Here is an 11,175-nt window from a genome sequence, read left to right on the forward strand (position 1 = left end):
GGAGTTTCAAAGACACTAAGTGAAGACTGGATGTTCTTGAATTAGAACCTCTTTTAGAAGGAATTACCTTGAGGAAATGATATCTCCTGTTACACAGGAGATCAGACTAGATCACAATGGTCCCTTCTTGCCTTGGAATCTGAGCTGGGCACTCTCAGGTAGTCAAGAAGGAATAATTTGTGCTCCTGGGGGCTGGTGACAGACTAGAGCACTTCTTGGAATGGGGAACAACTATTCAGTGCCAGATGTAGTCAAATTGAAAGTGACCTGAGGTAACTTGTGTGAATGACTTGGTTAAAGAGGCTTTAACGCCCCCCCAGTTAAAACTGACTGCAATTAGGTGTCAAGTTTGGATAAAAACATGTGGCACTCAACAAAATCAAGACCTGCTTTGTTCCTTCTGTTATATTGTGGACCCTCTTAGATGGATTGTTCTCATTTCAAAGGCACAATCTATACCTGTTGGTCCTACATCTATAATCCAGCTAAAGGCCTGCAGTCCTGGTATCTGGGGAACTTTAATAAAGTACACTGCAAACTACCATTCTGCATCTTTCACTTGTTCTGTTCTAAGGTAATGGAGCCCCGGGGCTCAACTGTTTTTCTTCTTTAAAGGTGGCTATAAGCCCAGAAGAAGCATTGTCTTTGCCAGCTGGAGCGCAGGAGAATTTGGAGCTGTTGGTGCCACTGAGTGGTTGGAGGTAACTAATCTTGGTTTGATCATTGATGCCTTGTACCTAATCAGAGCATACCTCTTCTGTCTCAAACTGTACTAAAAGCATAGTTTTAAAGTTACTGCCTATTAACAGGCATTGTTTTCTCCCATTTTTAGGGTTATTCTGCCACACTGCACACCAAAGCCTTTGCGTACATCAACCTGGATGCTGCAGTTGTAGGTAACTATTGCTGTGTTCAGCAAATCTACAAAACTCTGTAAAATTAAAACAGGTCAAACAGGTGAACTTGGCAAGCTTTTGCTTTTCCAGTGTGAAGCACTAAAAGACAAGGCTAAATTTAAATAGCTACCAGTGCCCAATAGCTGGTATGTCAGGTGCTTTGGGTTAATTCTGCTACTGTACTATATTGTATCTTAAAACACTTAGGGCCATTTCTATATTCAGCAGTAATGACTAAAGAGAAACCACAATGCAACTTTATTCCTATCATTCTTGTACTTGGCAACATGTTTCAAATCTCTAACTTCTACCATCACAGGTTCAAGCAACTTCAGGATTTCTGCCAGCCCAATGCTGTACAAAATAGTGGAGCAGACTATGATGGGGGTGAGTCCTAGTCTCTCTGGGCTAGTCTGAACCATGATCCAGGTGTACAGGGAAGTGCTTGGACAGTAACTTTACTCTGCACCTTATTGCAGGTGAAGGATCCAATACGTGAGAGAAGTCTGTATGACACAGTTGGTTCTGACTGGGCCAAAAAAGTGTAAGTCTTCTGCTTGTTTAAACAGTAATTTCAAAGTGTTCTCCTGTCTGGAGCAACAGAGCTAACCTAACCCCTCTAAACCCAAATGATCCCCTCATCAGCCTCCATATAGGAATGAATCAACTGACTAGGCAGTCACTCTAGCTTTAGCTCTCAATTTGTTGCTACTCCATTCAAATCCTTGAACCACAGCAAACCATTAGGACAACCCCTTACCCATTATGACTTCATTCCCATGTTAGTGCAATAGTTTAGTACCATACTTGGTTTTGAACACTGCATGTTCAAACTAGATCACATACTAATCTAGCTTTCCAGCTGGTCCAAGAACAGCCTTCTAGGAGATGCTGGTGTTCATGGGACTGCAGAAACTAGTTTCCTAGAGCTCCACTTAACAGGAATGCCCTGTGCCACCTGGCCAGATGTGGCCATCTATTTTTAGCTTAAAGCATCAGTTATTCCAAATGTTGAATTGAGTACCCTACAATTCTGAGTAACAATGCCAATTTCTCATTGCAGTGTTCCTTTTCGTATGGATAATGCAGCCTTCCCTTTTCTAGCATATGCAGGAATCCCAGCCATTTCGTTCAGTTTCTATGATGTAAGTCACTTTGTATTTGTAAACAACCTCTGCCAAATGGAGTAGGAATGTAAATACAACTTAAGCTTCCTTGCTTACAGTAAACTTGTGATAGGTTTGACTCTCCTGATCTAGCTAGTTGGAAGAATTTAAGCTGATCGAATCTGGTTTCATCTTAAACACATGCTAATGACTTCACAGTGGATTAGAATCTGCTAAAGAGCAACTCCTGGCAGATTCCACTGCTCCTGGGGCTGCAGGCTTCTTACTACCTCCTGGACTGATGTGGAAGCTGAACTCAACAGTGCGGGGATCAACTTTAACCTCAACAGCACAGCTGTAGGCTATACCATCCTATTTCAGTACTCCCCTTTTAGCCAGTGAATGCAATCTCTTGTATGAGCAGCTTCCTAGTTCTTTAATGAAAGGCAGGATCAGACTGTAAAAGTACATGGGTGGACCAGAGGTAGAGCAGTTACTGCTAGACATCTGTCTCTGGCTCTCATCCAAACTTCAGCTATTCAAGACTTAAATTCTTACTCTTCCTTTAGCCATTGGCTCATACAGTAAGACTAAATCATGGTGAACTAAACAGAATTCTGCACAGTTTGCCTGCATTCCAGACACTGCTTACACAGGAAAGTATGTAGAGATGAAGCCTGTGCATCAATGATGTGAGTTTCCAAACACCCCTACACATTCCTTTTGAATGGAGCTAGAATTCCTGGTTACCCAGATGTGTCATGTTTCACTTTCTCTGTGGAATTAATAGCACTAATACAATAACTATGTGCCTGTTCTAAATACTCAGTTTAGTTGAGAAGTCAAATTACTGTTCTCAAACCTCAATAAGCTTTACAAAAGTTAAACCTTCAACTCTTGACACCTGCATTAATGCTTCTGCAAACATTTGGTCATGCAGTTTGCTGGAACTCATGATATTGTTTGAGTGGATACTTATGCGAGAAGTTACATCTGCTGAGTCAAAATGGCTTTTGGCAAGTGTTCTTGCCAGTGGAACTTGTGTGTTTTTTTTGTTTGCAGAAAGCCTTTACAACCCTTGGTGGCTGACATCTGAGTTTTTGATAAAGCTGTACTGCAGTGCTGTGGAGTATTAGCTAATCACCAGTAAACTGGGAAACACTGGATGGAAGTGGGCAGCAAGCTGCTTTGCCAAAGTGGTGGTGCTGGCATGCATATAAGTAACACTTCCCTATCCCTCAGCTTGGCTTTTTGTAGGGCAGAATGAGTGCTTTGCAGGGGTGCCAAATATCGTTCAGTGTCTGAGCAAAAAAGACTGACCTGCTATCTCCAGTCCCTTCTAGTGCTCCTTACAGTACAGCCACAGTAGGGTAAAACTCTCAGCTAGAGAAACACGTATTCAAAACCAGGGTTAGGTGTAAGAACCGAGTGCAAATGCTTCCTCTTGCAGGATGAGGAAGGGTATCCTTACCTGGGCACCAAGCAGGACACTTGGCGCAATCTTGCCTTATCTGTAACTCATCTGGACAAGATGTTTCGGACAGCTGCAGAAGTGGCTGGTCAGATGGCTATTAAGATGACATATGATCACCAACTTTACCTGGGTTATGAGCAGTACAACCAGGAATTGCTCAAGTTCATAATGAAGATTTCCCCATATAAACGAGAGATAAAAGTAAGTACCTTCCTAATTAATTTTTAAGATTATGTAAGGCTTTTCACTAACCTTAAACACTAGAATCTGCCAGTGTCTTATCCCCACTGAGCTAGGGTTATCATTGTCCATTCAATTCCTGGGTTCTCCTGCGGATGCCAACGAGAGCCCCAGTGTGGTGACCTGGCAAAATGAGCCAGCTATCAGATTCTGGACAGAGATGCTGTTAGCTATATGAAGATGAGTAGCCTGTATTCAACACCTAAATCTCCCTTTCTAGCTTGGTATCCAAGCTAGAATGGAAATATCTCCAGCTGGGTATAGCACCCAACAAATAGCATTAGCAGTAGTGCACATTCACGTACCCAGATAGAGTCCATCCAGATGAGGTTCTAACAGGGCTTCTGGAGGTATAGCTGCTTAAGTTAAACTTCTTGAGCAGTGTTCATCCTAAAAAAAGCTACCAGTAACTCAGGCTATACCTGTAGTTCAGTTTTTCAGCATAACTTGTCTCAAGGTATGAACAAATCTCCCTTCTGCATGACAAGTTACACCAACATAAGTGCTGGTATGGACAGCACTAGGCCTGCAGGAGAGCTGCTGCTGCCAACCTAGCTACTGCAGCTCACTGGATTAGCACAGTAAAGCTGATGGGAGAGTGCACTCCCATCCACTTAGTATGGCTACACTAGAGAGCTTGCATAGCTGCACCAGTGCAGCTGTGCCACTAAACTCTAGTGTAGCCATGCCCTCAGTCTTACAAAATGGTCTCCTGGTAAGATTTTTACCAACTCAGATTCCCAACCCTGTCTCCAGATAAATCAGGAGTAAAATTACTTACTATAGCTCCTCTCTCCCTACTAGGAAATGAATCTGACCCTTCAGTGGCTGTATTCTGCCCGTGGAGACTTCAGTCGAGCTACAGAGGCACTGAAAAAAGAGATTGAAAACACTGACCTTAGCAACAGGCTCCTCTGCCGCATGATGAATGACCGTATCATGAAGGTAAGTATTCTGCGCTTGGTTACAGAGCTGATTTCACTCCTTAAACCAAAGGAGCCCAATAGCAAATTGAGTGAGCATTCATGAAGGGTTCCAGTATATACTGGGGCTAGAGTCCACTGGATTTATACCCAGTGACTGGTGGACTAGCTGATGTGGCTGCAGGTAGAATACATCTCAAGAGGCAGAGCTGTTTTCCTGGATCAGGGCCTGCATTTACAAAGTGGTCACTTCATGTCTTATTACAGTTGCTGGATTAGGAAACATCTGTCTGGCTCATGTGGCTGCCCTGGTAAACCCTTAATTCACTTCCCCTAGAAACATATCTAGATGTTAATAGCTAACACTGGCAGAACAGCCATGCAAAACCTAACACACAAGCCACTAGGAGAGGCTGTTGAAACCACTTCCGAGTATTGGTTTTTTCCAGCTCCTAGATAATCCCTGGCTTCTGGCCCCTTCACCACTTATCTCAGTTCTTGGTTACTGGACTGAATTCCTGCCAATGTCAGTGCAATTCTAAATTTTATATTTCCTCTTAAGGTGGAGTACCACTTCCTTTCTCCATACGTCTCTCCGAAGGATACTCCTCTACGTCATATCTTCTTTGGCTCTGGTTCCCACACTCTGTCAGCTTTGCTGGATCACTTGAGCCTCCGGAAGACCAACCCAAGTGCCTTCAACCCAGACCTGTTCAAGAACCAACTGGCTCTGGCAACCTGGACTATTCAGGGTGCTGCTAATGCCATATCGGGTGACATTTGGAACATAGACAACGAGTTTTAAATGCATAATACATTAACCTTAATACTGGGGTGCAGAAACAGGGAACCCTACTCTTCCTCAATGACAGAGTGAACATTACACTAAATCTGACAGGGTATTTGGAAACTTACTTGATCAAAATGTAGAACTTCAAATTTGATTTTTGATAGGGAAACTTCACAAGCAGTTTTAAGCAGGGATTTCAGTTTATACCCACTAAACCTGAATCTCCCTCAAACAAGAGGTTTCTCTGATTCAGTATAATCTCACTAAACACTACTGCCTGTGGTGCTACCTTTCTATTGTGCTTGAACAAACAGATCAGACTGATTAAAACCAAGATACAGTCTAATCAAATATAAATTCTGATCCAAAACTAAATTGGTACCTTTTGAGTGGGGAGGTACCTTTGTCTACCTGAGTTCTAAAATGTTGGCTTTCCCTTTTGAGGTCAGGCGTAAAGTTGAGTGAAGGCAGAAGATCGCCTTCATAACAGTTCATGGGGAAATTCATAAGTGCTTCCAGCCTCCCTTCTGGGGCCATGAAGACCCCTTGACATAAAGTAAAAAAGCTGATTATTTTTTTCCACAGTAGTAGCCCTTAGCTGCTGAAATAGTCAGGAAGTTCTGAAGTGTCTAACTACCCAATACATTGAGTTACCATGTGACCGAACAGCTTGGTTTCCCAAGAAGAAGTGGCTTAAAGACTATCCCTCTTACAGAAATTTACATCACAAAGGGGGTGAAATCCAGAGATTAATTTATGCCCCTTGAGTGTCCTGGCACAGGCTTTCAGATAAAAACAAGCCACATGGTAACACACAGCTTTGGATGGCTACAGCTGACACTTCAGACCCTGTTGCTGTGAGGCCTTTCATGCAATCAAGAGTCTTTGCCAAACCAAAATTTGGTGAACAAAGTAAGTTAGGCAACTCAAGGAAGGCTCTCATTTGGCACTGAGATATTTATTTTTTATTTATTTATCAGTGACAGAGTTCACTATAAATGGTGTGGTTTTTTTATAGAAGATAATTATCGGAAGCAGTGCCTTCCATAATTATGACAGTTATACTGTCGTTTTTGAATAAAAGCAGCATCTGCTATTACAATCAAACATGATACTGAAATTTTGCATTCAAATATTAAAATGAAGCAATGGTCCATGAAGCTATTTCTATTAGAAATTTACCAATTCAGCTTTCCATGGTTTTCAGATGTGGAAAACACACAGGGATCTTGAGTAAGCATTTAATCTGGTACTAAGTGCTCATCTCTAAAGTGACTCCCGAAAACCCTAAATTTTGAGATGCAAACAAATAACTGCAATTAAGCTTCCCTTGGACTTACTGCCTAGCCCTGAGGTCAGGCTTCTATCTTCCCCTGCTTCAGTTGATGACCTGTCATTTGTACAGGGAGTGCAGCTCCATAACCTGCTTTAGGCCTCGATTGATGCAGAAAAGCACCTCTGAGCCTGGCAGATAAAGGTTAACTGAAAGGTCTTAAGGATGCATTAATTGGGTTAACCATAGCCCTGGTTCCACCCTTGCTAAGCCTAGGGTGTTGTACACAAATGCAGACTTGTACCTCTAAGATCAGGCAGCAATTCAATCACATGGCAGCTTTGCTGCAAAATTTCCAGTACCTTATGTATCATGAAAACCTAACTCATTATCGGGAGCAGTGTCTCCCATAATGTATAAAGAACAAGGTAGCTTTTGCCTACCAAGGTGTTATATCGGAGGCAGTGATCTCCATATGTTGCACTAAGGGTGTATGTAATTTATCGGGAACAGTGTTTCCCATAATTTTCTTATGCTTATCATGCAATGACATCTACAGAGCTTGATGGTTAGTATCTAACATGTATCCTCAAATTCCTGCAATTCTAGTTCCACTTTCCTGTGTGGTGCAGATGCTAGTGTGTATTAGTCACTTGAATTTTGTTAAACCCATTCTGTAGGTTAAACTGTTGTGCTGCAATCTATCTAGGTACGTGACTGCTGGGTCTGACTATTTAGCAAATATTAGAATAGTAAGGCTGTTTGATTTGTCTTAGAAAGGTGAAGGGAATTGACTATAAAGGCTTGAGGAATTGCTATGGTGAACATATGGTCCTGGATTTTGAGAACTCCACTGTTTAGTGGGCCACATTCAGTCTCATTATGGTATGTGTGAGCCAGTACAACTGATTTTGTACTTGTTAACATCAGCCTAAGTAGCATCACTAGAGACTAGTCAGTTCAGCAGACAGCAAGGCTTTGGGGGTCCCCATCTGCTCCCTAATCAAAGACCAAGTAGACTCCCTTGTTCCTTCAAATATGTTAGTACTTCACTGGTAAGTTCCTCAAGCCTATTTAGGTTCTATTAAATGCTGCTGTCTCTAGCTGCAGCCAAAAAGCATATCCTACTAAAGCACTCACCCTACCCCATTTACAGCAGGGTGCTGCTCTGAGCCCCTAGTGTGGCCCACTTAAATAAAACTGGGTTTAGACTCCTGGTACCTGTGCTGGAGCTGAATCTGCAGGGAACTTAAACCAGACCTGTTCAGTGGCAGCTCAGGGATGGGGAGAGGAGCTCTTGCCATTTGAGGCTAAAATAAGCCCTTGAGACTTCATTAATGAGCTTTGAAGTAGGTTGGTCCTGGCCATGAAAGACAGAGCTAAATTCAAGTGCATACATTAAAATCTGCTGCTGATGCCATCAGAGCAATCTTGATATGTCTTACAAGGTGACCATGTGGCACTCAAACAAGTGATAGGACTAAGTCTCAGTCCTGTTTGGCAAAACTCGTGGTTGGAAGTTGTTGCCATAGCACCTGCATGCATCTTGAATTCTTAGGTTCTGTAAACTTTGCCTGCTACTAAGCATATGAATAAGACAAACTCTATCCTGTAGTTAGACAAGTGATAACTAATTACTACAGGTTCTGTTCATACTTTCTTGCTCTTGTACTGAAATTTGACTATGGGATATTAATTTGCTTTGTTCCTGCATTACCTGCTGTCTCATTAAATAAAACTTGAAAGCTTCCATGCTGTGTCCCAGTCTTATCACTAACTGTAAAATAGTGACCACCTCAGACCAGTTAGACTCCTAATTACCCACCTAAAGCATTATGCTATTTATAGCAGTTAAGTATTCTTTGCTTTGCAGAGTGATGGCTTAAGCCCTGCCATGTGCCTAGTGGTATAAGGCTCCAAATTCCTCAGCCACTGTCATGACAGACCTCCCCTCACCATCCAAACACCTATGGCTATTGGATGATCTCACTGCCAAATTGTTCTCAGCAATGGTTTGGTTCATGTGTGGGCTTGGTGGCTGTGACATTGGGAGGTTCTGCCAAGAACTGACCACCTTCCAGGTGTGTCCAACTACTTAGCTCTAACTACTCTCAACCCCTGGCTTCTACACACTTGCTCTTCCATCCATGGAACAATGCAGGAAACATGCAATGTAATGATGAAACTGCCTGGTGGGAAAAGTTGCAGAGGAATGGTAGTACCTACCTGCAGCAAAATGGCAAACCTCAGTGTTGTAGCAACTTTGGCCAAGGAGAAGTTGTTAAATTCACAGCTGAGAGTTTGGTTTATGGGCACCTGAGTGATCTACCCAATTCACCTCCCTTCAAAGCTGTTGCTTCAATATCTGCAGATTTGAAGCAGAGGTCACAGTATGAGTTACTCAGTGTTTGAGGCTTTCTTAGAAATAGCCTGGCATACCATGAACAAGAGGTGGGTGAAACATCAAGGACAGCTGTAGATTCTGAATTGCTGTCTGTGTTCTAGGCACAAAGAAATCGGGCTTCAATGTACTGGAGCTAGCAAACCAGGGCTGTAGTTCCACCAAAATGCTATAGGTGGTGCAAAAAAACAGGAGTACTGGTGGCACCTTAAATTTGAGCATAAGCTTTCATGGGCTACAGCCCATTTCATTGGATGCATGCAATGGAAAATACAGTAAGAAGATATATATACACAACATGAAACAATGGGTGTTACCATACACACTATAAGGAAGATGGACAGTTAAGGTGAGCTATTAGCAGGAGAGAACCATTTGTAATGGTAATGAAAATGGCCAATTTCCAGCAACTAGATGTGAGGAACTGTTGGCAGGGCAGAATTAGCATGGGGGAATTTACTTTGTGTGATGGCCCATCCACTCCCAGTCTTTATTCACACCTAATTTAATGGTGTCCAGTTTGCAAATTAATTCCATCAGCAGTTTCTCATTGGAATCTGATTCTGAAGTTTTTGTTGTGACTTTTAGGTCTGTAATCAAGTGGCCAGCGATTGAAGTGTTCAACTGGTTTTTGAATGTTAATTCTTGATGTCTGATTTGTGTCCATTTATTTTACATAGACTGGTTTGGCCAATGTACAAGGCAGAAGGGCATTGCTGGCATGTGGCATATATCACATTGGTAGATGTGTGGGTGAATGAGCCCCTGATGACCTAGTCACATCAGCCATGCCCTGTGATGTCCCCAGAATAGATGTGTGGACAGAGTTGGCAACAGGCTTTGTTGCAAGGATAAGTTCCTGGGTTAGTGTTTTTGTTGTGTGGTTGCTGGTGAGTATTTGCTTCAGGTTTGGGGGCTGTCTGTAAGCAGGGACTGGCCTGTCTCTAAAGATCTGAGTGTGATGGATCATCCTTCAGGTTGTAGATCCTTGATGTGCTGGAGAAGTTTTAGTTGGGGGCTGAAGGTGACAGCTAGTGGTGGTCTGTTACTTTTTGGGCCTGTCCTGTAGTAGGTGACTTCTGGATACTCTTCTGGCTCTGTCAATGTTTCTTCACTTCAGCAGGTGGGTATTGTAGTTTGTAAGAATGCTTGATAGAGACCTTGTAGGTCTGTCTTGTAGGTCTGTCCATCTGTCTGAGGGGTTGGAGCAAATGCAGTTCTATCTTAGAGCTTGGCTGTAGACAGTGGATCATATGATGTGGTCTGGATGGAAGCTGGAGGCATGTAGGTAAGTATAGCGGTCAGTAGGTTCTGGTATAGGGTGGTGTTTACGTGGCAATCATTGATTAGTACTGTGCTGTCCAGGAAGTGGATCTCTTGTGTGGATTGGTCCAGGCTGAGGTGGTGGTTGGGGCAGAAATTGTTGAAATCATGGTGGAATTCCTCAAGGGCTTTTCCATGGGTCCAGAGGTCATCAGTGTAGCACAAGTAGAGTAGGGGTGTTGGGGGATGAGAGCTGAGGAAGCGTTGTTCTAAGTCAGCCATAAAGATGTTGGCATACTGCAGGGCCTGTGGGTACCCATAGCAGTGCTGCTGACTTGAAGGTATATATTGTTCCCAAGTGTGAAATAGTTGTGGGTGAGGACAAAGTTCAGCCACCAGCTTTGCCGTGACACTATTGGGGATACTGTTCCTGATGGCTTGTAGTCCATCTTTGTGTGGAATGTTGGTGTAGAGGGCTTCAACAACCATAGTGGCCAGGATGGTGTTTTCTGGAAGATCACCAATGGATTGTAGTTTCCTCAAAGTCGATGGTGTCTCGAAGATAGCTGGGAGTGCTGGTAGCACGGCCTGAGGAGGGAGTCAACATAGCCAGACAGTCCTGCTGTCAAGGTGTCAATGCCTGAGATGATGGGGCAGTCTAGGATTTCCAGGTGGATCTTGGGGAGAAGATAAAATACCCCTGCTAGGAGTTCTAGGGGTGTATCTATGGATTTGCTCTTGTGCTTTTTTCAGGGGGTTTCTTGAGCAGATGGTGTAGTTTCTTTTGGTAACTCTCAGTGGGATCAGAG

The 11,175-nt window shown here is 43.1% G+C and overlaps 1 protein-coding gene across 3 annotated transcripts in view; it reads left to right on the forward strand.

Moving 5' to 3' along the window:
- TFRC (transferrin receptor) overlaps positions 1-8,452 on the forward strand; it is a 32,360-nt gene extending 23,908 nt beyond the window's left edge. For all 3 annotated transcript variants that reach the window (XM_075068323.1, XM_032777289.2, XM_075068324.1), the window contains 8 exons: positions 616-701; positions 833-896; positions 1,216-1,283; positions 1,376-1,440; positions 1,960-2,041; positions 3,453-3,677; positions 4,521-4,661; positions 5,202-8,452. In XM_075068323.1, coding sequence (XP_074924424.1) covers positions 616-701; positions 833-896; positions 1,216-1,283; positions 1,376-1,440; positions 1,960-2,041; positions 3,453-3,677; positions 4,521-4,661; positions 5,202-5,444 — 974 coding nt within the window. In that variant the 3' untranslated portion in view covers positions 5,445-8,452. The remainder of the gene's footprint in view (positions 1-615; positions 702-832; positions 897-1,215; positions 1,284-1,375; positions 1,441-1,959; positions 2,042-3,452; positions 3,678-4,520; positions 4,662-5,201) is intronic.
- Positions 8,453-11,175: the final 2,723 nt, after the last annotated feature.

This window comes from Chelonoidis abingdonii, chromosome 8, assembly GCF_003597395.2.
Source record: "Chelonoidis abingdonii isolate Lonesome George chromosome 8, CheloAbing_2.0, whole genome shotgun sequence".
Taxonomy (NCBI): domain Eukaryota; kingdom Metazoa; phylum Chordata; order Testudines; family Testudinidae; genus Chelonoidis; species Chelonoidis abingdonii.